We start from the raw sequence: 27,919 nt of genomic DNA on the forward strand, positions 1-27,919 counted from the left end.
CTGGCAAGGCTCATAAACTGCTTGCAAGACTCCTTTCGGTGTTTCATATAATTGTAACTTTTCTAGATAAAATAAGAGCAGGTGTGGGGTTACTTCACTTTGTAGAACCCAAAATGCCGGCTCTCCTCCTCCCAAATTTTTCGCGGACCTCACATGCGGGATTTAGACTCTATGACGTGGATTTCTCACTGTGCCTCCTCTCTGCGCGATCAGAAAACCTTACCTGAGCCTTGGACAGAGATGGCCGGCATACGTGTTTAGAATTTGCCGCAGAAAAGCCTTGACCTCTAGGACAGACAGACGCTCGCTGGGTACCAATCCGGTGAGTCGAGCCAGGCACCGCCCCTCTGCGAAGCCAATAGCTCGGGACGGAAGCAGTAGAGGCGGGGCCAGCCCTGCAGGCACCGTTGTGATTGGCACGCCGGCTCCCGCAGCCCGAGAGGTTGCCCCGAAGACTAGCCGGAGAACCCGGGGCGAGTGCGGATCTACAAAGTTTGTCAGCTCCGGGGCACCGTAGTGGCTTTTACCCCAGTGGGGTGGGCTGGGCTGGGTGGCTGGAGCTCGGCTCAGTTTTGGACATCCTGATGGCCGCGGTGTTTCTAGTAACGCTGTATGAGTATTCGCCGCTTTTCTACATTGCGGTGGTCTTTACCTGCTTCATCGTGACCACTGGCCTGGTATTGGGATGGTAAGTGCCCCGTAGTTAGAAACAAGGAACACAGGGGCGGACCGCTGGGGCGTGGGGTCGCGGAGAGCAGCGGGCGGGGGGCGGGGGCGAGCATCGGAGGCGGGGCGGGGGTGCTGTGGGGCTGGGGCGCCTGTGGCTGTGGGGGAGCTGGTGTCGAGAACTCCTACTGGCTCCTGGAGGAAAACTAGGTGCGGAGCGCACCTGCATCGCTGCTCTGCATCACTGTGCCGTCCCTGTCGCTGCTAGCATCTGGGGGTGGTGCCGGATTGAGGTATTTTACCCAGCTTTGTGTCTAGCAGATAAAGCAGTTCGTGAGGGCCTCGTCTTGGTGTTGAGATAGAGTGCTTGTCCAGCAGGCTTCTGTCCCGGATTGGGGCCTACTGTGTGCCCAGAGTGAAGTCAGCCACCTGCGCTACAGTGCGCCGACGTGGACAGTAAACACAGTTGATTGTTGTTCTGACCAGAACTGAGCACTTGGCCTCAGATCTTTCAGCGTAACTCTGAACTCTGTTACCGTTTGAGAATTTAATGGTCTCTAGATAAATTCCACGCCATTTGGAGTAATATTTAGTCGAAAGAGTTATGAAGTCACAATTTTAGAGATAGAAAAGACCTTTGAGATAAGTTATATTAACGCGTGGGGACAGTTTACCCATTGGAGACAAGGAGAATAGACTGTTAGATAATCCCTGAGCCGTTCTTCTAGCTCAGAGATTCTAAAAATTCTCTCTTGAGGAGGTGCCATTGTATCATGTTTAGAGAAGTCTTATGAATACAACTAGTTGAAACCATCTTACTAATTCATCCACTGAGGAGAGAAACATGGGCTGGATTTTGAAGAGTAAGTATTTTGAGAAACAAATGGAGTTAAATGTTTATGGTAGAGAATAGAATGCATTTCAGAGATACAACGAGCAGAGGGGCAGAGGAAATGTGTTATTGAATAGCTCAGCCTGTGTAAAATGAGTTTTAAAATAACCTGTGATCACATATATGGGATTACTGTACAGACAGGAAACAAGCCCCCTCCCCTTTTTTAACATTTATTTATTTTTGAGAGACAGAGTGCGAGTGGGGGAGGGACAGACAGCGAGGGAGACCCAGAATCTGAAGCAGGTTCCAGGCTCTGAGCTATCAGCACAGAGCCTGACGTGGGGCTCGAACCCACAAACCGTGAGATCATGACCTGAGCCAAAGTCGGATGCTTAACCAACTGAGCCACCCAGGCACCCCGGAAACAAGCCCTTTTTAGTTTCTGAAACTATATGCCATCTTTCAAAACTAAGCACAGTTTTAACATTTCCATACTGTTTCCCACTCTGCCAGCAGTAGAGCACAAAATTCCTTGTTTGTGGGTAGGAGAAGACTAAGACGAGTCTTAACACAATTTGTTATTCTTGGTTCATCAAATTTTATTGCTATTTATTGTTCATTTCAAGAAAGTTTGTAATTGGATTTACAACTTGGTTGCCCAAGTGAGAAAAGCAGTCTTTACACAGGATTTCTTAATGACTATAGTGTTAGTATTATTCCCTTAAAGAAATGTAATTTTCTTCCATTAAATGTAATTTTCTTCCAATAGGTAACTAGTTGATCATTGCATTATATCCTTAAATTTTAATTTTCAGTAGGCCAACTAGTTAGATATCTTAGATATCTATCTATAGTATTGGGAAGAGAAAAATGAATGAGGGCCATATTGATAATGACAGTGGCATCTGTGGGTAAAGGTAATCGGGAACCTCATGTTTATAGTGGTTATGAGACAGACTTTGGAGTCAGACGGGCCTAGATTCAAATTCTGGCTCTGCCCAGTTTTAAGATTTGTTTTGAGAACTTAATGATTGCCTAACCACTCCACTGAGGTATGACTTTGGAAGGGTAGAAGGCCAGGTAATTGTAGAATTTTTGGAAGTCTGGGCTATGAATTGCTGAGGCCACAAGACCATGTAAGTGCCAGTCACTTTCATTCTGATTTGGACCTAACCAGTTATCTTGAGTCTTGGTTCCCTGTACCTTGGTTAGCTTTGCCCATGTAGATCAACTTTTTACTAGTGTTTATTTGCTAACCTAAGCCAAGGCAACAGATTCATTGAGCAGAAACAAAGAAAACCATTTAGATCTCACAAAAGCAGCTTTCCAATAGTACCCCAGACCGAAGGTAAACCCATTAAACCACTGTGCTTTTCACCCATGTTATTTCTTTTTAAAGTTTGTTTATTTATTTTGAGAGAGACAGAGAGTACATCTGGGGGAGGGGCACAGAGAGAGAGGGGGAGAGAGAATCCCAAGCAGGCTCTGCACTGCCAGCACAGAGCCTGATGTGGGGCTTGAATCCACAAAGCCGTCAGATCATGACCTGAGCCGAAACCAAGAGTCGGATGCTCAACCAACAGAGCCACCCAGGCGCCCTCCCCCATGTCATTTTTTTTAACCTCCCCAAATATAATCCCTGTTGGTCTTGTGTCTTCGCTGTAATGGTTGTTATCTCAATACTACTCTGATTTTCTTTCCCACTGCTTCTTTCTACTGTTCTCCTTGTCTGCTTGCACTGTGTGGGAGTGGAGAAAAAACAGGAACATCTGACTATTGGAATCCTAATAGCAATGGCCAAAAATCATGCCACTGAGAGTATGGTATTTCTATTTAACTCGGTGGTGGTTTCTGTGAGCTCTAGTAGCTTATTAGGCTCTTGCTATTTGCCAGGCACTGTACAGAAAGGAGACCAAAATGCCATACCTCCTTCAACAGTTTCAAATAACGAGGGACCCTGACACTGCAGCTGCTCCCTGCTTCCTCTTGACTACAGGTCATGAAGCTTTTGTCCCTCAGCTTTGTTGCACCTCTTTATATTCTGTTATGTGAATCTGGGACAGAACCTCTAAACCACATTTCTTCTTTGCTGGCTGGTTGCCTAGCAGGCTTTGCCAGCAGGGGAGGGAGAATGAAAGGCTAGAGGACACCAGGCCTTGCTGCTTCCTGTGTGACTCTTTTTCTTGTCTGTCTCACCACAGCGATAGTGCCTCACTCTGCCATTAACAGTTGGTCCCAGTGTTTTCAGTTTATAGTTTTGCACTCTCTTGGAACCGCCTATCACACCCCTTCAAAGAAACCAATACCTTTCCTGAGATCTGAGCCCCAGCTCCATGGGGGTCCTTCTCCAAATTTCTAAGCTGTAGTAACTCTCCTCTATTACTGTTCTAGGAGTGATAGCTTCTTCCTACTGGTACTATTTCTATGATAGTCACTGTCCCCTTTTTGCTTTTACAGTTCTTCAATATCTGGTTAACAATTCTTCATATTAAATTCTCTCTGTTAGGGGCATCTGGGTGACTTAGTTGGCTAAGCATCCAACTCTTGATTTTGGGTCAGGTCATGATCTCACAGTCTGTGGGTTCGAGCTCCGCATTGGGCTCCACGCTGACAGTGCAGAGCCTGCTTGAGATTCTCTCTCTCTCTCAAAATAAATAAGTAAACTTAAAAAAAAAAATTCTCCTTGTTAAAATAACTGGTGTGCTTTTGGTCTCCTGATTGGACTTACAAAAGATATTAATAAAGAAATTGTTACTAAGATTGGGATCCTGGGGGAGAACCTCTCAAAGATGGGCTTCAGAGATTGCTTTGGTCATATCTTTAGCTCTTTGTCAATGGGATAAAAGGTCCTAGTAATGCATGGCATGTATTGGCATCACAGTTCATTAAATGACTATTTTTGGTTGATTGTGATAAAATGATTTCTGACGTTAAGTGCTTTGGGGACCCAGTGGCTAAAGTACTTTTTGACTACAAGGACTGAGGGATGGTTAGGTGGTTGTCTGAGACCGCTGGAGCCCTTACAGAAGGAAAATGACAAGCTAAGATCTTAAAACACCCAGGTCAAGTCTTAGAGTCCAGAATCAGAGATTCTGTGGTTCTAAAGCACTTTATTTCATATAGCCCCAGAACTAAACATTGAACACAGTTTTAATTGTGCTGGGAATAGAATTAGGGGTGGGTGGCGGGGAACAGAAGATCCCAAGCAGGCTCCATGCTGACAGCAGCAAGCCTGATGTAGGGCTCCATCTCCCAACCGTGAGATCATGACCTGAACCGAAGTCCGATGCTCAACCGACTGAGCCACCCAGGCACCCCTGAAATGCCATTTCTAACAGTTTTGTGTTTTCCTCTAGATGGTTCCAAGAAAATTCTTTCCAACGCAAGTGTATTTGGCACCCTAAGCAAATACAAACTAAAGTCATAGCCTTTTCCTAAGGAGAAATGTGGGCTCATTTAGGACACTGAGTGGAAAAAAGTAGAGCCCTTAGACTTAGACTGGGGACATCTAAATTGACTTGGATAAAGCTGAGAATCTTGAAACCCCAGTCATTCTGACTCTCCCTTGTTGGAGGCAGCCTGCTTTCCATGTGTGAGAAAATTGGCCTTCCCTTGCTTGAAGGTCCTGTAATAACCTTGCATAGGGTAATTGCTTTGCAAAGGATGTCTGTACTCAGACCTATCTCTGTAACCTATTGCTATGAGGCCTAGATCTCTTCATGCTCCAAAGGACAGGGACAAAATATAACCTGGTTGGAAAGAGCCTAGCCTCGAAAAGAATTGCAAAATTTTACTAATTTGTATCATTGGGAAGGAGGAGTATGTGTGAGAACAGATTGTAAATAGGTTAGGCCAGGGAGGAGAGACTGTAACACTAAATCTGATAAAATTTATTGATCTGGCTTTGTTCTCAAGAAATTCTGAATCTAAAGTATTAACTCAGATTTGGTTGATGAAAATTTGGACTCAGTGGTGGCCTATACATAATAAGGTTAAGATGGATAAAACTTTCCTGTCATAATGAGGAAAGAATCTGAAGGCTTAGGAAAATAGGAATATTGGACTGGATTTAATATGTGCAACTTGCACACCCACCCACCTATTGTATCCTTCAAGAGTGCACAGAAGATAGACTTTTCATGAAAGCACTGAGAAATAAATTTCCAAGAGGAGACTTGTATCCTTGAAAATTTCTGTTTTTTGTAGTCTGTTTATGATAGTGGGAGCTCCTGATGTGAGGTCCAGGGGCACCTCACAGGAGTCAGGGTTGACTTGTGTTCCATAATGGGCAGTGGAGGACAAAGCGGAGATTGTTTTGGCCCACAAGGATCTTTGGCAGTGACTAATGGCTTACAGTGTCTCTAGGAATAAAATAGATGGGTAGCCTACTAAATGCTACATGAACTACATAGGAAAAACTTCATGTCTGGAGCGGGAAACCTGACTTGGGTCACAACAGTGGAGAGTTACCACCTTTCACCCAGTTTATAGATATAAGCCAGTCCATAGACCTGGAGTCTCTGATTAAAGGGGAGATCAGGTCCCCTTGAGGAAGGACCCCATATCCTTCAGTGCTTCCACAAGGACATAACTGTAAATCATCTGCCAGATCTTCCTTAGAGGTTGTTCTTTCTCAACTGCAAACATGCTCTTCTGTACTCTGTTTGGTGATACTGGGGCTGGGACTTTGCAAACCGCATTTCTCTTGTGCTAGTTTGCCCCCGATTAGGGTCTGCCAATAGGTGATGCTAGAAAGAAACTGGAAGGCTAGAAGAGGAAGAAAGGACTTCCTCTTAACAGTTTGCTTCCTTTTCCTGGTCTTTGTTCCTGCGGCACTCGCCTTTATCCTGGCGGTGGCAGCTGGCCTGAGAACCAGCAGTTTATTTACAATTTACAATTTTTCCTCATACCTAGAACTAGCCTTATCATACACCTCCAGAGATAACAGTACCGGCTGGCCAGCACTCCCACCACAAGTCTGCATGCCACCTCTGGGGGATCCCTTATCCAAGTTTCTAAACGGCATTAATCCCCACTCTTCCCTTTGTTTCCCCAGTCCGAGGAGGGCGAACTGCTTCTTGCTAGGATGCCTCAGTGTATCCTAGTGTTTCAGTCTTCAGTACTTGGTGAACAGTTCTTTATATTAGTATTAAATTCTTTATGTTTAAATAGCAGATGTGGCTTCCAGTTCCTGCCAGCCCTGCCTGATACACTGACCTTGACCATTTCTCATCCCACTTGTCAAATGCAGTAGGTTGTGTGTGTGTGAGGAGGTTGGTGATGAGGCCCACATTCCTCCTTAGGAAAAGGCTATGACTTTAGTTTGTATTTGCTTAGGGTGCCAAATACACTTGCGTTGGAAAGAATTTTCTTGGAACCATCTAGAGGAAAACACAAAACTGTTAGAAATGGCATTTCAGGGGTGCCTGGGTGGCTCAGTCGGTTGAGCATCGGACTTCGGTTCAGGTCATGATCTAACGGTTGGGAGATGGAGCCCTACATCAGGCTTGCTGCTGTCAGCACAGAGCCTGCTTGGGATCTTCTGTTCCCCACCCCCCCCGCCCCTCCCCCACTCACATGCTCTCAAAAATAAACAAGTAACAAAAAAAGATACTTAGAAATGGCATTTCAAACCTTCGTAGGGCCTTAAGATCACTTGTTCTAATCCTTCATTTTACAAATAAAGGCACAGAATTTCAGAGATTGTGTCACTTTCCCAAAGTCTTATCGTTAGTACAGTGGTTCCCTCAGAGACAAACATCCTCCCCCCACCAAGGGCTTCCCCATGAATGGTCTTTATATCCTGACCTAGTGTCGGCATCCAGCTAGCTGTGTGAGACCATCTTTGGGAGACCACCGGGAGAGAAGCCCTGCCCAGCCCAAGTTAACAACTGCCTGTTAGTTTTCTGATTGGCTTGAGAACTCAAGGCTGAATGGGTGATCAAAACTGTTTACAACCAAGCCTAAAATTTTAGCTTCAAAGTAAACTTTATTTACGAGGGGCTCCCTGAGACTCCAGACACAAAGAAAGGAGGTCCAGTCTACCAGTTCAGCCTCTGGTGAGAAGCTTTGGAAGTGTGTGTGGGGTAAGACATTAATTATATAGGCAGTATGAAAAATGTGGTCAGAATTGAAAGTCCACAGATCATTGCTGTGCTGGAAGTTTAAACAATATGAAGAAGTGCAACAAACAATTTAGAAATGGGAAAAACCAGAAGTATAGAAAAATCCAGGAGGAATAAGTATAAAAATGTAACAGTAAAGGAAAGAGAATGGAAAATTCTCCATATGGAAAAAAAGGGGACTAGGTTTATATAAAAGAAAGTAATGTTTAGAAACATTTATTTAGTTGGTATTCCATTACTAACAGTTGCCAAAATGACTTTGAGTGGAAAAAGATAAAGATGAAATTTGATTGGAAAGAAAATTGATCAGTTTTCTATTTTATTATTCCTTGTAATGTCATATCAGATACACGATCTGATACACAGGGCATCAGTGTCTTTATTCAAGTTTTGGACTACAAATGTGGAAAAGCCCAGATGTTGGGATGGTGGCCAAAGACACATCACTGGGTCTGTTTATCAGTATTTTACAGAACTGTTTGTCAGCAGCAATTATGGATTACTATTTGACCACTCTCCAATTTTTAACTTCACTCCAGGTCATCTCTGCATATCGGCTTTTGAGTAATGCGTTAAAGACAGAAATATTGGTCACATCAAACAGATTAAAACTATGAAAGTTACGGATTTTTGTGCAAAAATGAGCAAGTTCACACTGAGTCAAGTATGTGAAAAAGTTTACTAGGCTGAAAGTTCAACATGAGTCACCAGTGTATCAGCTGCCCAAAAAACAGCTTTCGTGATCTTAGTCTACATTAAACATAATGTTTAGGACAAAAGGTGTGGTCAGTCTGTGACATCACTCTATTACACAGTGAATTCTACCCTCTCTCCTCTCAAGCCTTGTTTCCCCCAAAGCATAAGGATATTGGGGGAACAGGACTGGTGAAGTCAAAATGGACACAGAGCCTTGCTTCAGCATTGGCTGCTCTAGCCATGGTTCACTAAGTCCTTTGGGAGGACAGGAATACAAAAATGTCCGAGATCATAATTCAGAAACGTAGCAGTGTTCGGACATAATTCAGATAAGGCAGTAATGAAAAGCCAAAGAGCAAAAGCATTAACCTTAAAGGAAAAGGTTAATAACTGTGTTAAAATTAAGAACTCTGTTCATCAAAAGAGACCTAGTATGAATGTGAAAAGGCAAGATGTAGAAAGGGTGAAGATATATGCAACAAAGGGCTCATATTCAGGACATATAAAGAGTTTCTATAAATAAGAAAAATCAGTCATCTGAGAAATAGAAATGAAAACCATAATGCAATGCCACCATACACCTACCAGGATGTTCATAATGTTTTGGCAAGGATTTGGAGCAAGGGGAGCACTCATTCACTGCTGGTGAATATACATAAAACAATTGGTAGCATTATCCGTTGAAGTTGAAGAAGCACAGATCTTATGACTGAGAAATACAATTCCCAGCATGTGTAGACCTACTAGAAATGCATCTAAGTGTATGTGGACCAAGCACCTTGTATGAAAATGTTCACTTAGGGGCGCCTAGGTGGTTCAGTCGGTTAAGCGTCTGACTTCGGCCCAGGTCATGATCTCACGGTTCATGAGTTCGAGCCCCACATCAGGCTCTGTGCTGACAGCTCAGAGCTTGAAGCCTGCTTTGGATTCTGTGTCTCCCTCTTTCTCTGCCCCTCTCTAGCGCACGCTCTCATTCTCTCTCTGTCAAAAATAAATAAACTTAAAAAAAAAAATGTTCACTTAGGCATTATTCATAATGGCCGATATGTGAGGACAACTTAAATGTCCATTAAGAGTAGAATGACAGTTGGTTAAGCGGCCGACTTCGGCTCAGGTCATGATCTCGCGGTCCGTGAGTTCGAGCCCCGTGTCGGGCTCTGTGCTGACAGCTTGGAGCCTGGAGCATGTTTCAGATTCTGTGTCTCTCTCTCTCTGACCCTCCCCTGTTCATGCTCTGTCTCTCCCTGTCTCAAAAATAAATAAAACGTTTAAAAAAAAAATTAAAAAAAAAAAAAAGAGTAGTATGAGTAAGCAAGTTATAGCACATTTACTATGCAGAATACTATACAGCCGCAAAATGCACTAAGTATAGCTACAAGGATGAATCTTCAGGCATAATGTTGTAAAATAGTAAAAAAAAGTATACACAGCACACTTCCACTTACATAACAATTCAAAAACAAGTATTCTAAATTAAAATAATAGAAGTCAAGATAGTGGAGAGGGAAGGGGTAGTGCTTGGGAGGGGACAACAAGAAACTTTCTGAGGATATCGTTTGGGTTCTTTTTTTTTTTTTTTTAATGTCTATTTATTTTGAGAGAGAGAGAGAGTGTGAGCATGCGTGGGGGAGGAGCAGAGAGAGAGGACAACAGAGAATCCCAACAGGCTTCACACTGTCAGTGCAGAGCCAGACATGCAGCTCTATCCCACAAACTGTGAGATCATGACCTGAGCTGAAATCAAGAGTCAGACACTCAACTGATTGAGTCACTCAGGTGCCCCTATTGTTTGGATTCTTAACCTAAATACCAATTGCTTTCTAATTCATTGAACTATGTTTTGTGTGTTTTTCTGTGTGTATGATACCCTTCATGGTAAAAAGGTTATGTAAGATAAAAAGGCCCAGGGTTTAGCATCATTCATAATACTGATTTTAAAAAATGTATATGTCAAGTCAAGGACTTTAGGGTATTAGAAAATGCAGACCCAAGATTAAGCATGAGGCAGAGAAATAAAAAATCAAGGGAGATGAATTTCTTTTAATAATAGGTGTGCTTTGGCAGCTCTTGATAGGATGCTGGGCCAAGCAGCCTTGGATAAGCATGTTTAAAAAGAAACACTTTACATCTCAAATTACTTGTTCCATTCTGAAGTATTTACAAAGCCACAGAACAGGTACGGCATATCTTCCTCCAACATTGATTTTATGTAAAGATTTGGACAAATAATATTTTTATATTAAAACCAGATATATCATGGACTAAAAGCAGAGGAATTCCATGCTCACAATAGATTGCTTCCAGATTTTTCTCCAAATCCCTGCTTTTTGGGTTTCTGGACCCTAAATGTTTAAGATTTTTTAATTGAAATTTTTAGGTACAGCATGATAAAGTACCTGAAATATAATTCTTGAACCACAGTAGCACGGAACACAATGAGCTCTGGATTTTAGTTTTTACTGCTGGTAGTGTGGGTATAAGGAGTAGTCAGGGAGTGTGGGTAAAGGAAAAAAAAGGGGGGGTAGGTGACTGTAGGGGGAATAAAAATGATGAAGGGGCCAGGGAATATAATGAGGAGTATAGAATGGTGTTTTCTTCCTTTGTTTTTCACTCCAAGGGATGAAAGAAAGAAGAGGAAGGTGTTATCTTATGGCTCTCATAAGAAGGTTATATCTCGGGTCCTAACATTTCACATTCCTGACTTAACCTCTAAAAGGCACTGGGCCAGGAGTGCCTGGGTGGCTTAGTTGGTTAAGTGTCCAACTCTGGATCTCAGCTAAAAGCACTGGGCCAATGTTGAGCAGTGGAGTGGACTCAGAGCCTATGGGGTAACTGATTCTGAGGTTCAAAAAGGAGAAATTACTGGATTTGTTGTTTCTCTCTTGCTCTCCTGCCAACTCCGAAGTCTACTCCATCATCAACATTATCATTGCTTAGCATGCCAAACCCTGTTATAAACGTTTCCAGAAGGGAAGACAGTTACACTGAATTGAGTGATTGCTTAAGGACACATGGCTGTAAAGTGTCTTGTTTTTTATTTTAGGAGGAAAGCAGTTTTTCATTAAGTACAATGTTAGCTCTACATATTTATGGCTGCCCTTTATTGGGTTAAGTTCCTTTACATTCCTAGTTTGCTCACAGTTTTTATCAGGAATAGACTTCAGATTTTAGCAAGTGCTTTTCCTGCACGTTTTGAAATAATCATACGGTTTTTCTTGTTTAGTCTGTTAATGTGGTAAATTATATTAAATTTTTAATGTGATATTAAGGCATCACTGGGTCATGATGTATTAGCCTTTTAATATATTGTTGGATTTCATTTGTTAACATTTTGTTAGGAAGTTTTGCCTCTGTGTTCCTGAATGATAACACATCTGTAGTTTTCTTGTTTGTCTCTGTCCCTTCTCTTCAGACTGCATGAATTTATCCTTCACCTCACTGATGTTTGGGAGGGAGGGGTTGTCCAGCCTTTTTTTTTTTCCTCTCTGTGTTTCATATTGGATCCTTTCTGTTGCTATGTCTTCAAATATACTGATGTAATGTTCAGTTAGCTATTAAGCCTGTCCAATATATTTTTTATCTCAAATGTTGTATTTTTCCTCTTCAGAAATGGACTTAGGTCTTTGTAAGTATTTTCCATGTCTCCATATAATATTCTCAATCTTTACTTACTTTTTTGAAAATATGGAATATTGTTATAACAATTATTTTGATGTTCTTGTCTACTGATTCTAGTATTCATATCATTTCTGGGGTCTATTTCTTTTGATTAGTTTCCTCATTATGGGTCACATTTTCTTCTTTGCATGGCTGTTGATTTTTTATTGGATGCTAAACATTGTGAATTTTACTTTATAGGTGTTGGATGTTTTTGTATTCATATAAATATTCTTGAGTTATGTTTTGGGACACAGCTAATTTACACAGTTTGATCTCTTAGAGGCTTGCTTTTCAGCTTTTTTAGGCAGGACCAGACGAGCCTTATCTAACTGTTCTATAAAATGAAATTCATCTGGAGTGTAACTTTATTCCATGTGTTACGTTTATTGGTTTTCCCTTGGCATTAGATTTATTCACGTGTTTTGAAACTTTGGTTTGCGACCTAAATTTTAGTAGAAGTTTTTCCCCCTCCCTTTGTCATCACCCTTGCTGTTTAACCATCTCACAGTTGCCTTCAACCAGATTCCTAGATGCCCCCTAGTCAGGCACCAGGTCTTATAATGACATATTGATATTGATATTGGCCTAACTCAGCTTCTAGATTCAAGTTATGAACCTAGCTCTGGCTCTTGTCTTGAGTGGACAACCTATAAGGTCCTCTTACTGTGTGAAGGCTTACTTGTCACAGCCTGCTGCCGGACTCAGGACCCATCAAACCATGGCGTCAGCCTTACTCATTACCTTATATTTCTTTCCTTTTTCAGAGCCATAAAGATTTGTCCTTGAACCCAACTAAGTCTCTTTTTCCAACATTTTATTATTAAAATTTTCAAATATACAGAAAACTTGAAAAAATTACAAAATGAACATGCATATGCCCATCGCTTAGGTTCTACAATCAACACTTTGCTGTCAAGTCTTCATTACTTATTTGTAATCTTATTTCTTGATCACTTCAAAGTAAGTTGTTACTCTTCCCGTAAATACTGAAGTATTGCATATTATTAGCTAGAGCTCAATGTTTGTTTTTGTTGGTAGTTCCCTTTTTTTCTTTTGAGGTATATTTACACACAATGAAATGTGTAAATCTTCAGTGTTCTAAAACACATCATCTATACAACTCAAACCTCTATCAAGATATACAACATTGCCATCACCAGGGAAAGTTTCCTTATGCCCTTTCCCGGTTAGTCCATACACTTACCCCCCACCCCCACCCCCACCCCCGCTCCACCCCCACAAGCAACCACTGCCCTGTTTTTTTATTTCTGCCATAGATTAGTTTTGCCTGCTCTAGAATTTTATACTGTGGAATCATATAACACGTACTCCTTTGTGTGAGGCTTCTTTTGCTCGGCATGTTGTTTTTGAGATTTATCCATGTGGCTGTAGCAATAATTTACTCCTTTTCATTCCTTTGTTTAAACTCACCACAGTTTGTTTACTCATTTCAGTGGGGTCTCTTTGATTTCTCTGTTTATTTTTTATCTATCACTGTTAAGTGTCTGGAGAGAAGAGAGAGCATCAAAGTATGTACTTAACTGTGCCATTTTAACTAAAGTCCTCCAGCTTATGTGTATTCATATATATATTTTTTTTAATTGAGTAAACTTAGCTGCCTTCTAGTTTTATGAGGGATTGAGTGTAGTCCCTTTCATTTTCCTTCTAATCCGTTTAATATTCATTATCGCATTTTTATATGAAATTTGAAAGTAGAAAATATGTTATATAAATGAAGTGCTGTATTTGGTATTTAAAAGTTCTCTTGTCCCATTAATTATATCAAATAGTCTGCATATTAAATATGAATTTGTTTTTTGTGTTATATAAAAAGTTCAATAATTCTTATGTTTTTGCTGTTATATTTGGTACAGTTATCTATAATGACTGTACTACTTTGTTATCAACAATGTTGACAATAGAACTCTTTGTCTTCAAGAGTATGTCGATTCAGCCAGCTGAACAATATATTGCAATTATGTATGGGACCTCTAATCCCTCAATTCTAGATTAATTCTGTGATATAATATAGATTGAATAACCTAATCTCTTTTGTGATGCTTGTGTTAAAAGGGATAACTAATAAAGCACAACATACTTCACATAGAACAAAGTTTCAACATTTGCTAGAATTATGTATTATTTTATTTTTATTTTTCTTCAGGTTTGGCTGGGATGTTCCAGTAATCCTGAGAAATTCAGAAGAGACCCAGTTCAACACAAGAGTTTTCAAAAAGCAAATGAGACAAGTCAAGAATCCTTTTGGCTTAGAGATCACTAATCCATCTTCAGCTTCAATTACAAGTTGGTGACTATTTTCCAGAGACTTTTTTTTTCTTTCTGTGCCCCTTTCTCAGCACTTTAATTTTCTTTCTTTATTGCTTTCTCTTCTTTGGACTTAACAAGTATTTATTGAACATCTGTTTTGTTCTGGGAGCTATACTACGTACTACGGATACAGAGACTAATTATTCACAAAACTTGCTCCTCGGGAACTTATCAACTAGCAAACCAGAGGCAAATATTTGTGTAAGAAGAATTAAGTATCACAGATGTTAATAAGAGAAGTCTGGCATTTTCATGGGTCTTGAGTGCAGTGAGAAATGTACGGATGGTGTAGTGTGAGCACAGTTAACGTAAGGTTGCTAACCTTCTGAAGAACAACTTTTTAATCTGAAATAATGGTATTTTGGGTATAAGTTATTTTGGTATAAAATGTTATTTTGAGAGATGGTAATAAGATGATAGTTGTTTGTTTCTGTGCTTTTTGGAAAAGTAAACTGTCTGCAAGACTATCTAGGAACCACTGGAGTGAAAGATAGAGGGAAAGAAAAGAAAAAACAAAAGAAAAGAAGGGGGATGGGAGGGAGGAAGGAAAGAGAGAGAGAAAGAAAGAGACAGGGAGGAAGGAAAGAGGAGAAAGACAAAGAGGGAGGAAAGAGGGGAGGAAGGAAGGAAGAAATGGTTAAGTTTGCTGAGGTGGGGAGGCAGGCATAAAGAAAAGCCTCATAAAGAATGTGCTGGGTCTCTGTCTTATTTTTCTTTTCTTTTTTTCTTTCTTTCTTTCTTTCTTTCTTTCTTTCTTTCTTTCTTTCTTTCTTTCTTTTTTTTTTTTTTTTTTTTTAGTAGACTCTTGAAAGGTAAGTAGGTGTTTATCTCATGGGGTTGGGAGAAATTCTAAGTAGAGAAGAAGCATGAACAAAGCACTGAGACAGAAACAGAGAAACAATAAGTAGTTTGTTATGGAGAAAACATAGGGTGGGACAGGTAAGAGAGAAGAGTGGAGGAAGACTCAGGTTCTTTGCAGGGGCCCTCCATAGACAGATCCTATTACCAGGATAAAGAGTACGGGAGGAACAGTAGGTTTTGGAAGAAAGGTAATGAGTTCAGTTTTGAACTTCTGGACTTTGAAGTGCTTTTGTAGCAGTTAAGTAGAGATGGGTGGGCAGTTCCAGGTACAGTTCCCATAACTCTACAAAGATTTCCAGGCTGAGACCCTATCACCTTTTATACTTGCTGACATTTCAGGTATCTTAAAAACAAACAACCCCTTGGGGCGCCTGGGTGGCGCAGTCGGTTAAGCGTCCGACTTCAGCCAGGTCACGATCTCGCGGTCCGTGAGTTCGAGCCCCGCGTCAGGCTCTGGGCTGATGGCTCGGAGCCTGGAGCCTGTTTCCGATTCTGTGTCTCCCTCTCTCTCTGCCCCTCCCCCGTTCATGCTCTGTCTCTCTCTGTCCCAAAAATAAATAAAAAAAAAACGTTGAAAAAAAAAAATTAAAAAAAAAAAAAAAAAACAAAAAAAAAAAAACAAACAACCCCAACCTCTCTCAGCTTTTTACCCTATTGGATCTACTGTCCCCTTTCTCTCCCTTCACAGCCAGCCTTCTCAAAAGCGAATTGCACTTGCCTTCTTCCCTTAGCCTGCTTCACTTTCCACAGATGTGATTTTTGCCTGTATCCCTCCATTGAAATGGCTTTCCCCAAGGTCACTGATGACCACTTCTGCTCCCCGACCCTGCCCTCCTGCCCCCGCAGTCAGAAAATCCAGTGGACACTTTGTAGGCCTGAGTTAGCACTATCTCTGCAGTTTCACAGAGTTGACCAGTCCTTCCTTCTTGATACCCTGCTCCCTTGGCTTCTGTGACCCTTCTGCATAGCCGTCTTCCTATTTATAACTTCCAAAATCACTTGTCGAAAAGCAGCGTACTTAGTAAATAGGGATTATCAACCTTAAGTAAATATTGATTTATAATGAAAAAGTACAAAGTTTCTTATTCTTCCTTAGCTATAAGTACTATACTATTAGCCTATGAATTGGAGAGAACTAAGGACCTCTTTTTTTTTTTTTAATCCTCTATGGTGGATAAAGGGTTTGTTCTGACATTTTTCACTTGGGAAAACCATGTTTAAGATATGACACAGATAGATAAATAAATACATAAATTAGAAAAAGGGGTGCCTGGGTGGTTCAGTCAGTTAAGCGTCTGACTCTTGATTTTGCCTCAGGTAGTGATCTCACGGTCGTGAGATCAGCCCCATGGTCAGGCTCCACACTGGGCATGAAGCCTGCTTAAGATTCTCTCCCTCTCCCTCAGCTCCTACCCCACTCACATGTGTGCTCTCTCTTTCTCTCCCTCTCTCTAAAAAAAAAAAAAAAAAAAAAAAAAAGATATGACAGAGAAAATTAACCTGTTTAGAAAATATGACTAATTAAAATGTACAGAACAGTTGTAGTTCAGGGGTGCCTGGGTGGCTCAGTTGGTTAAGCCTCCCGACTCTTGGTTTTGGCTCGGGTCATGATCTCACGGTTTGTGGGCTCAAGCCCTGTGTTGGGCTCTGTGCTGTCAGTGTGGAGCCTTCTTGGGACTCTGTTTCCCCCTCTCTGCCCCTCCCCTGCTCTCTCTCAAAATAAACAAACTCATAAAAATAAATAAATAAGAACAGTGGTAGTTCAAACAGTGGTAGTTTGGTGACCTCTGACCTCTGTGGCCAGGCACTTGGACCTGCTCCAGTGTCACATCTGGGCCTTGAGCAGGACTCCTGATATAAAAAGCTACCAGTACAAAGCCGTCCTTCCTGCCACACAGTTCCATAAGCCTGGAAACGCTGAAAAAGTAAGAACTGATTAATTGTGACCAAGCAAACACACTTGTGAGTTGGGAAGTGTGAGGAAATCCGTCAATTTTCCTTTCAGGCAGAAATAGTTCCCCTGTAAATGTTAGAAGCAAATGAAAAGATATCCAGTGAGTAGAAGACCTGTCAGCCACTAACCAACAATACCATTACCAAAGCACACAAAAATTTTTTCGATGTGTGGGTTTATAGCTTGCTTCTTGCCGTATTTTAATTTTTAAAATACCAGTGCCTATCATTGATTGTCTTTCTTCTATGGGGAAATAAGGAGAGGGATTTTGGTGGGAATTAAATTCGGCAGAATAGAATTCATTTGTTTAAACTGTAGAACAGTGGATATCATTAAAGATGTCTAACCAGGATATTAAAATAATATTCTGGGCAATATTTGTGACATTTTAAAAGGTTATTTCATCGGATGTGTAGATAGTTTAAAAATCCAGGTCCTTGGGGCACCTGGGTGGCTCAGTTCGGTTGAGCATCCAACTTCGGCTCAGGTCGTGATCTCAGGGTTCGTGGGTTCAAGCCCTGCATCGGGGTTTATGCTGACAGGGAGGAGACTGCTGTGGGTTCTCTGTCTCCCTCTCTCTCTGCCCTTCCCTGGCTTGTGCTCTCTCTCCCTGTCTCCAAAATAAATAAACATTAAAAAAAAAAAAAAAAACAGGTCCTTTTTCACCACTGTCCCCAAAGTGCTGGGCATGTAGGGGAGGGAAGGGGACTATCTGGAGACCTGATTTACTTGAAAATGAATGAGAATCAGTTTTAATCTTAGTCATTTGGCTCTCTTTACTATGGGTGGGTTGCTGGGATTTCTTTTGTTGTTACGTGGTGATACTATGTTTGGATTTATGATGTTTCCATGTCCCCAGTGTAAAAGGTTTTATGGATATGTTGGTTGAGTTGAATTCATTTGGGCCAGAAATTCTCCTGTCCCTTTGTAACAGCTTCCTTATTTTGGCTTATTTACCCTGGTGACACTTAACAAAGGTGAAAGGGTAGACAAAATGACACACATTGCATTTTGGGAGGAATTTGTGAACCTCTATTCTCTCCAACGTAAAATTTTCATCTCCCAGTACTCCAGATTTATTACCCTCATGCATGATCACCTTGTACGTTGGTTCTTTCTCAGGGTTTCTCCTCAAGAAAGTTTGTGGCTTTTCTGCTGTATTGTTTCTCCTTTCTTTAATGGCTCAACTCATTGACCATAGTTCTTGTTTTTTGCAATTTTTTGCAAGGCTGTCTCTTATGCTGGGCTTTATTTGGCTGTTACAGCTAGGCAGGTTAGGGCAGGCTGAGAGAAATCACCCCCCTTTCAGTTAGTTTAGATTCTGAATTTTCTGCTTTAAGGCCGTGTTCCAAGTCTGCTATTGCTGTTGATCTGACATGGCACTGTGTTTGCACTGAATTTTAGAAGACTAAGAAAATGTAAGAATGAGACTGTCTGCAGAACAAGTGGGAAAAACTAAAGGGAGAACAGCTTTGCCCCGGGGGGATTTGAACTGACATCAGTTAGTGTAAATCAAAACATTATCTTCTCAGCCTGTGTCCTAGACAAGTTTAGGAAAGATTGTAGAGAGTAGAATTTATAGATTCTATTCTTCTTTCTCACAAACTTATAATATTAATTTCAGAGACATACTCTGTTGAAGTCTGCTTAGTATCCAGTTGTCACTGGTCTCTGACACTCTCCCCATTTTAGTCAAGTCTTTTATGCAGCTCTGAATCTCTGGATCTCCATTTCTTTTTACACAGCAAATAAACTGGGTAGTTTTACATGTTTTAGAACTTATCCTCCCATGGTTCTTTGTTAGTGTAAGCACACACATGGGTATGGATGTCCCCTCCTGTGACATAAACGGTACTATGCTATATAAACTTTCCTCCACCTTGCTTTTTTCGCTTAACAATATATTCTGAAGATCATTCCACAGTAGAATATACAGATATTTTGCTATGCTTCAATTCTTTTTTAAGAGCTGCAAAGTACTTCATTATAGAGCATTCTATATTTTATTCATTTAATCCCCTATCAATGGACATTTGGGTGGATTCCTGCATTTTGATACAACTGATGCTCCGTACATACAATTTTTCACATTTTTGCCAAGAATGTTAAATCATTTTCTGGGTTCGTTTTTCTCTTTTTTCATTTTCTTTTATATGCCTTTTCTATTTTTTCCTTCCTTATCTACTTCATCTTTTTTTTCCTTACCATATGTGGTTCTGTGGTAACATAAAGAAAAGGATGTATGATTTTTAATATATATATTAACTTCAAACATGTACATTTTATGTAAAATAGTATAAATGGTATATACTGATATGTTTTATTATAATATGTAAATTAATATGATGTATATTAAATTTAACATATACATATTTAAATGTGTATTGTGGAGTGGTTTTTTTTTCAGCTATTTAATAGCTAATTGAAAAATAATAGCTAATTAAATTTTCCATTTTTTTTTAAGTTTATTTATTTATTTTGAAAGAGAGAAAGAGAGAATCCCAAGCAGGCTCCAGCACTCAGTGCAGAGCCCAACATGGGGAGTCTCACAACCATGAGGTCATGACCTGAGCCAAAATCAAGAGTCTGACACTTAACTGACTGAGCCACCCAGGCACCGCAAAATTTCCCATTGTTGAATTAATACCCGATGATTGGAATCATATAAAACTTTGAAATCAAATTCTGTTCCAATTACCTATGCAAAGTTCCTGCCAATTAAAATTTTTGCCTAACTGTGATTAGAAATTATACTATGTCATTGCTAGTATGCATACCCCCAATCTGAAACTCTGTGTACATACTACTGATTACTGAGCAGAAAAGTGAAAAACTCAATTTTTGGCATCCTGTAGAACATCTTATGTTTGTGTATATCCTTCCAACACATACTCTTGATCACCTTTTAAAAAACACATAATGGGGCACCTGGGTGGCTCAGTTGGTTGAGAGTCCGACTTAGGCTCAGGTCATGATCTCATGGTTCATGAGTTCAAGCCCCACATCAGGCTCACTGCTGTCAGCCTGTCAGTGCAGACAGAGCCTGCTTTGAATCCTCTGTATCCTCTCTCTGCTCCTCCCCAGCTTGTGCTCTCCCCAAAATAAATAAATATTAAAAATAAATAAATAAAAAAGTATCCAAAAAATTATAAATAAAACAAAAAAAAATTACACAACGTATCAATCAGAATTCCTATTAGCATATGTGCTGCCGAAGTGAGCACAAGAGTTCCTATTAGCAAGCAACAGAAATGACCTCAATAAAAGGATACTGGGTCGCTGACAGAATTGCCAGTAGGTTTGGAGAGCCAGAATCAGAGACCAAGGCTATTCAGCCAAGAACAGTGCTCCAAACCATGTACTTAAAAAAAAAAAAATTTTTTTTAATGTTTATTTATTTTTGAGAGAGAGAGAGAGAGAGAGAGAGAGAGAGAGAGAGAGAGAATGCGAGTGGGGGAGGGGCAGAGAGAGAGGGAGACACAGAATCCGAAGCAGGCTCCAGGCTCTGAGCTGTCAGCACAGAGCCGACATGGGGCTCAAACTCACTAACCGCGAGATCGTGACCTGAGACGAAGTCGGACGCTTAACCGACTGAGCCACCCAGGTGCCCCTTGAACCGTGTACTTTTGATCTAGTAAGTCCAGTGCCACCAAGCACCAGATACCGCACTTTCCACTAACAGCTGTAGAAGACACTAGATATTGCTGCCCTTGAACTTGATACTGCTGCAACTGCCATAAGCAAGGGAAAAAATCATACAGGTCGCACACAGTAAGTCCTATGTAAGTGTTTAATAAATAGGTAAAATGATACAATTTGTAGGTCTGCTTATAATTTACTTTTTCCACTTAATCAGGTTTACTCAAATTGTAATGTTTTTTTTATGCTGAAAGCAAATAAATGAATGAGGACGTTGCTATTAAGCTCAGGTTTTGGAATCCCCATTCTTTCCCTAGGATATTTTGCATATTACATGGGACATTAACTGTATGACAAGAACATATATTAATGTTGTCAGTATGTATATTAATATTAGTAAGGCTTGATTGCTCTTTAATATTTTTTCCTACTGCAGTGGTCATCTTGTGGACCCCATGAGTTAGGTGTGTCCACTTTCAGAGACAGCTCTGCTCTGAAGGTTGTATATATCCACTTTTGGAGACAGCACTACTGTTTCTTGTCATTAGGATTATATATGCTGTTAGAGTGGTAGGTTACCAATAGTGAATGATATTTCAGTTTTTTAAGATGTATGTGAGAGAAGTCTTTAAGTCACACACTCAAAATGAACTTGATAATTTCTAAGTATAAATGTGTAAATAATAAAGAGTTTACTGATGGTGCTTCAAAATCGTGTAGATGTGGAAGTTTTTATATCACTTGTTTAGGGACCAGTTCCTTCATTTACAGGCACATACCCTTTAATGAGTTCCTTTTATGACATCACCTTGGCCAGCATCCAAAAGGAAGCTTTTGTTATTCACTGTGTACCATTGTATTAGAAATTACATTAGGTAATTTTCTTCTCTTTGTCTTCTTTTCTTCTTTGTTTTCTACAGCTGGCATAACTTTGACAACAGATTGCCTTGAAGATAGCCTCCTTACATGCTATTGGGGGTGCAGTGTTCAAAAATTCTATGAAGCTCTACAGAAGCACTTTTATTGCTTCCGAATAAGCACTCCCCAAGCACTGGAAGATGCTCTGTATAGTGAATATCTTTATCAAGAACAGTATTTGTATCCTTTTATCTGATATATCCATTGACAAATGAAAATTTTATTTTATTTTTTTTAATTTTATTAAAAAAAATTTTTTTTAACCTTTATTTATTTTTGAAAGAGACCAAGTGTGAGCGGGGGAGAGGCAGAGAGAGAGGGAGACACAGAATCTGAAGCAGGCTCCAGGCTCCGAGCTGTCAGCACAGAGCCCGATGCCGGGCTCAAACTCACAAACTGTGATATCATGACCTGAGCCGAAGTCGGATGCTTAACCGACAGAGCCACCCAGGCGCCTCGACAAATGAAAATTTTAGACATTAGACTTTTTATGGGTAAAATAAACTATTTGCTAAGTTACTGTTACCTTTGGTGTATTACTGTATTTTTGGTTACAGTGGCAATTTACCTTTACATTTTCAAAAAGTATTAAAAAGGACAGCAAAGAAGAAATATATTGCCAGTTACCAAGAGATACTAAAATTGAAGACTTTGGTTCTGTGCCCAGATCTCGCTATCCATTGGTAGCACTGTTGACCCTAGCTGATGAGGATGACCGAGAAATTTATGATATTGTAAGTAATTTTAAAATTCTGGAAAAATTCCTTCGAGTGATTTGGATGATAGGTCATAATTATTTGGCAAATAAAAAAAGTTTTCTTGTAATTCTTGAGGACATACATTTGGCCCAGACACATTTTTCTTAAAAAAGGAATCCATGGGAAATACAGTTGTATAATTTTTATACATATAACAGCTCCTTCAGAGTATGACTTTTCTTCTCCATATGTTACAAGAATATGATATTATTTAAAAAACAAAAGGTATATTGTAGTTGGCTAGATTTTGGGAAGCATGTTTATTCTTAACATTTTTAACACTGAGTAAATAAGCATTGGAATCATCTGCAGTGCTCAATTTTAAGAGTGTTCCCTCTTTTCTTTGCATGCTTACAGTCACCTTGTTTCCGTCTTAGCCCCTGCCACATCTGCATCCTATATGTGTTTGGTTCCTATATTTTCAGTAATCTCCATTTCTCATTATGTGCCAATTATTTCTTTAGTCTGGTAGTTTGTCCCTATTAGGAAGATAAAATCATCTTAGAGATCTAAGAGGACCTGAGCCCTGACATTCCTCTAAGTATAGTAGAGGCTTATACATGAAGTAAACTTTTGGTGAAATCCTTTCATGGTAAGAATGCCCTTATACACAATTTAGTACTTGTCAGAAGTGCATGATACAGATATGTTTATTAATAAAGATACGGTAACATTTTATGATACTTTCTAAAGTACACAGTATATTCGCTAACATTAACTCATTTACTTCTTCCAACAACCTTGTGTGTTAGGACCAATATTCTTTTTATAAAGACTGAAATAGAGTCTGAAGAAAAATCTCAGTCATTCAGGAAGAGATGGAACCAGGGCTTGATGTAATAAGCCTTTGTAGTCCTGTGCCAAGTGCCTTTAAAAAAAATTTTTTTAAGGAATATCTCCTCGAAACAAGTGTACATTTTCTTGCATTTGGAAGGTGCAGACCCTTATTGAGAAATCTAGACCCTGCTCATACAGTTTGGGTTTTTAGCCTTACCAAGTTGAAGTTCCATTGAACCGAAGTCAGTTTGGTTTTTCTAAATTAGTCATACTAATAGTGGTGTGTTTCCAGAACCTAATAATACACTGCATGGAACACAGTAGGTGCTCACTAAACTTGATGCGGGGGGGGGGGGGGGGACACCATACCAAGCATTGTTGGTGAACCTCATGGAGCTTGACAGCAGGTCAGTTGAATGTGCACGAGGAGTGAGGAGTGCATAGGAGAGATCCTCTGGTTTCCTCCCCTTCCTGCCCTTCACCCCCAGCCCCCCACCCCTTTCCAGTTGAAGGTAAATAAGAACTGTCAGGTTGGTGTTTCATATTTCCAGCCTCTGTTCTTTATCCTGCCCACCCCAGCAAGGTAACCCATCACCACTGTGCCTCCCATGTCTTCTCTGCTCCCCTACTTCCTTCCACTCATTCAGAACAGATAGGGTCAGATCTGTCACCTTCCTCCCAGCTTCTCCTTTTGGTTTCTTTTCCGCTCACTGAGGGGAAAACCTAGGGAACCTATCTGTTTAAGGTATTCAGTGTCTTCTTCGTTTTCTTTCTTCCTCGGTCTAAACAGAGGAGAGTGTGTATGTGTTAAAATGTATATAACATAAAATTTACTGTTTTAATCACTTTCCAGTGTACAGGTCGATGGCATTATAAACAGGGAAAGATTTGCTATCAGGTCCCTGATCCAACTGGAATGAAACCTATGTAGCCCAGCTGTACATGTGGGAAGCTCATTCCCACAGGGGAGCTGGTGTCCGGCCCTCAGGGGTTAAGAGGCATTTTCTTTTTACTTTTGTTTATTTTTTCAATGTTTATTTATTTATTTTGAGAGAGAGAGAGTGCAAGCAGGGGAGGGACAGAGAAAGAATCCCAAGCGGGCTCTGCACTGTCAGTGCAGACTCTGATGTGGGGCTTGAACTCACAAATCATGAGATAATGACCTGAGCTCAAATCAAGAGTCAAACCCTTAACCAAGTGAACCACCCAGGTGCCCCACTTTTCCTTTTAAAGTCTCCCTGCCTGGGTCCTCCCCTGGGTCTTTTCTTCTTCTCAGGCTCCCTCCCCTTTTTCCTGTTAATCTTGCTTCTTATCTCTCAGATTGGGCCTAATATTGGAACTAAAGCATATTTGTTAATATAGTATGTATTAATGTTGTCTGTTCTTAATTTTAAAAGCAAACCAAACATTTGGTTTTTCAATATTTTATCTGGGGGTGAGAGTCTAAATATATATATATATATATATATATATATATATATATATATATATATATATATATTATTTAGGTAGATTAAGGAAAGCAGGGTTGTTATTGCAATATTTTGACTTTGAAATTTTTTTCATTTTTACTCAATTATATTAAATTTCTGTATTACTCAAATAATATATGTTTGTGGCAGGAAATAGAATTAGAAAATCTAGATAAGCCAGAAGGAAAAAAGCATAATCTCCTATATTGTGTCATCCAAAGTTAACCACTGTGAATATGTGTCTGTATCTTTGTAGACCTTTATGTATGTAATTTTTAAACAAAAACAAAAAATTATATGTACTATTCTGAGACGTTTTCATTTAGTATATTTTGAGCATCTTTTCCATACCATATTTGTATCTATAGCTACCTATGCATTTATAACTCGCATGATAGTAGCTTCTGAAGCTTTTAGTATTAAATCCAGTGGCAGGATTGTTCATGTGAGATGATAACTTTCTACCAATCCTGTCATTTTGATTCAGTATTGCAAGCTTCTGAAACCATTAACCAAATTATGAAATCCTGATAGAGCTATAAACAATATTATATGTTTACAGCCATAGAAGGGTTCTGTTTTTAAGCTTTTTCTTTGGATATAATTTCAGAAACTTGCAAAAACAAAGAAGCAGAAGAACAGCCCTATACCTTTTACCGAGACCTCCTATTGTTAATTATTAACATTTGCACTGTTTGCACCATTACTTGCCTATGTGTGTGTATTTTTTTAAATGAATTGAGAAGTTGTATGAATGATTCTTTACCCTAAATATTTTAGTGTGTATTTCCTGATAATAGGAATGTTCTCTTATATAAACACAACATAGTTATCAACTTTATAAATCTGACATTGATAAACTATTTGATCCAACCTATTACCTATATTCCAATATGTCAGTGGATTTAGCAGTCTTCTTTACAGCATGTTTTTCCCACCAGTACAGGTTCTAGTCTGGAGTCAGATACTGTTTGTCATGTATCTTTAACCTCTTTTAACCTAGAACTATTTTCATAGCCTGTTTGTCTTTTACAACATTAGTATTTTTAAAAAATGTTTACTTATTTTGAGAGAAATAAAGAGAGAGTGTGTGCATGCATGGCATGGGATCAGGGGAGGGGCTTAGAGAAGAAGGGAAAAGATCTTAAGCAGTCTCCACCCTGTCAGTGCAGAGCTGGACAAGTGGCTGGATCTCTTGAACCCTGAGGTCATGACCCCAGCCGAAACCAAGAGTCAGATGTTTAACCAGCTGAGCCACTCATGCAACTCATGACATTAGCATTTTTGAAGAGTATAGTCACATGCACCCTTTTTGTAAAATAGTACAGTTCTCATTTTGTGTGTCTGATGTTTCATCATGATTAGATTGGAGTTGTGCATTTTCAGCCAGTCTACTTCACAGGTGATGATGTGTGCTTTTCAGGGCGGCACCTTTCCAGGCATGGGCAGTTCTTTCCCCTCATTAGTGATGTTCATTTTGATCTCTTGGCAAGGTGTTGTTTAATTTCTCCTCTCTTCCAATTTTTTCCCCTCTCTTGCAAATAGTAAGCAGTTGGTGTAGGAGGGGCACTTTTAAGACCATGCAAATATTCCAGTTTTTATGAGAATTTCCCCCTGGATATAATATCCGTTGATAATTCTTACCAGATTTTATCTTTACTATCATGGTTGCAAAAATGATTGTTTTCCAACTCCAGCCCTTCAATCAGCCCTCAGTATTCTACGCAAGAGACCTCCCATTTATGTATTTATTATCCATACAGCCTCAGGAATTCCTTTTTTCCCCCGGTGGTTTATAATTCATTACTGAATTTAATTATTTTGGTGCTCAACTGCCCTCTCCTTACTTTCTGCCTGAAGATTTATAGTCAAGCTCTGTGTCCATAAATTACTCAGATTAGTTCTCCTAAAAGTCAAAAAATACTGTATAAATTAGAGGTGTACTCAGGTGTTGCTCTCATCCCTTCCTCCCATTCTTATACATCCCACTTCTTATAGATAACCAAGTTCATTGTTTTCTCATTTATCCCTTCTATGTTTCTGATTGTAATAATGAGAAGATACACATGTATATATTTTTTCTATTTTCTCTCTTACTCAAAAGGTATCACACTTTATATACTAAACATGTTCTTGCTTTTTTTACTTCATAATATCTCCTGGAAACCACTCCATATCAGTTCATACAGCTCTTCCTCACTTTGTTTTTCACAGCTGCATAGCACTCCATTGTATGCAGGATGTATGGGTACCACAGTTATTTAGCCAATCTCCTGTAGTTGGACATTCAGATAATTTCCAGTATTGTGCAATGACAAATAATCTTGCATTGAATAATCTGTGCATATGTATTTTCATATTGTTGAGGTTGTGTGGTTGGAGGGTAAGGGTATGTCATTTTGTTACATATTGCCAAATTCCCCTCCATTGGGATTATGCCCTTGGAATTGTACCTTTTTTTTTTTCTTTTTTATACATTCCACTAGCAATATATGAGAGTAACTATTTCTTCATAGAGTATATTAACAAACAGTTGAAATCTATTAATCCAATGAGTGAGAAGTGATATCTCAGTGGTTTTAATTTGTATTTTGTCATATTGTGAGTGAAATTGAAGATCTTTTTTTTTTTTTAGTTTATTTCTTTTGAGAGCAAGAGAAAGAGAGCTTGAGCATGAGTGGAGGAGGGGGAGAGGGAGGGAGAGATGGAATCTCTAGCCAATTCCACACCATCGTCTTTTAATATGGCTAAGGACCATATTTATATTTTTTGAGTAAATTGTCTATTCATATTTTTTGCCCATTTTCAATAGGATTTTTGGTTACTTTTTTTAAAAAAATTTTTTTTCAACGTTTTTTATTTATTTTTGGGACAGAGAGAGACAGAGCATGAACGGGGGAGGGGCAGAGAGAGAGGGAGACACAGAATCGGAAACAGGCTCCAGGCTCCGAGCCATCAGCCCAGAGCCTGACGCGGGGCTCGAACTCACGGACCGCGAGATCGTGACCTGGCTGAAGTCGGACGCTTAACCGACTGCGCCACCCAGGCGCCCCAGTTACTTTTTATCAGTATTTAAAAGTTCTTCATAAATTAGGGATATTGTAAATATTATTCCAGTTCTTCAGATGTCTTTTGACCTTGCCTATGGTGCTTTTTGGTATACAAGTTTTCAATTTTTATACAGTCAAATGCGTCTGCCTCTGGGTCTGTGTCATAGTTAGAAAGTCTTT

At 39.7% G+C, this 27,919-nt stretch overlaps 1 protein-coding gene across 2 annotated transcripts in view; it reads left to right on the plus strand.

Annotated features, from left to right (window-relative positions):
* Positions 1 to 463: 463 nt before the first annotated feature.
* Positions 464 to 27,919, plus strand: part of CGRRF1 (cell growth regulator with ring finger domain 1) — a 30,170-nt gene continuing 2,714 nt past the window's right edge. Inside the window, exons 1-4 of one of the 2 annotated variants that reach the window (XM_058739109.1) lie at positions 464 to 688; positions 14,147 to 14,286; positions 21,685 to 21,862; positions 22,269 to 22,416. In XM_058739109.1, the coding sequence (XP_058595092.1) occupies positions 585 to 688; positions 14,147 to 14,286; positions 21,685 to 21,862; positions 22,269 to 22,416 (570 nt within the window). In that variant the 5' untranslated portion in view covers positions 464 to 584. Of the gene's footprint in view, positions 689 to 830; positions 960 to 14,146; positions 14,287 to 21,684; positions 21,863 to 22,268; positions 22,417 to 27,919 lie in introns of those variants that run through there. The other variant, XM_058739110.1, reaches the window with a different exon arrangement.

This window comes from Neofelis nebulosa, chromosome 7 (genome assembly GCF_028018385.1).
Source record: "Neofelis nebulosa isolate mNeoNeb1 chromosome 7, mNeoNeb1.pri, whole genome shotgun sequence".
Taxonomy (NCBI): domain Eukaryota; kingdom Metazoa; phylum Chordata; class Mammalia; order Carnivora; family Felidae; genus Neofelis; species Neofelis nebulosa.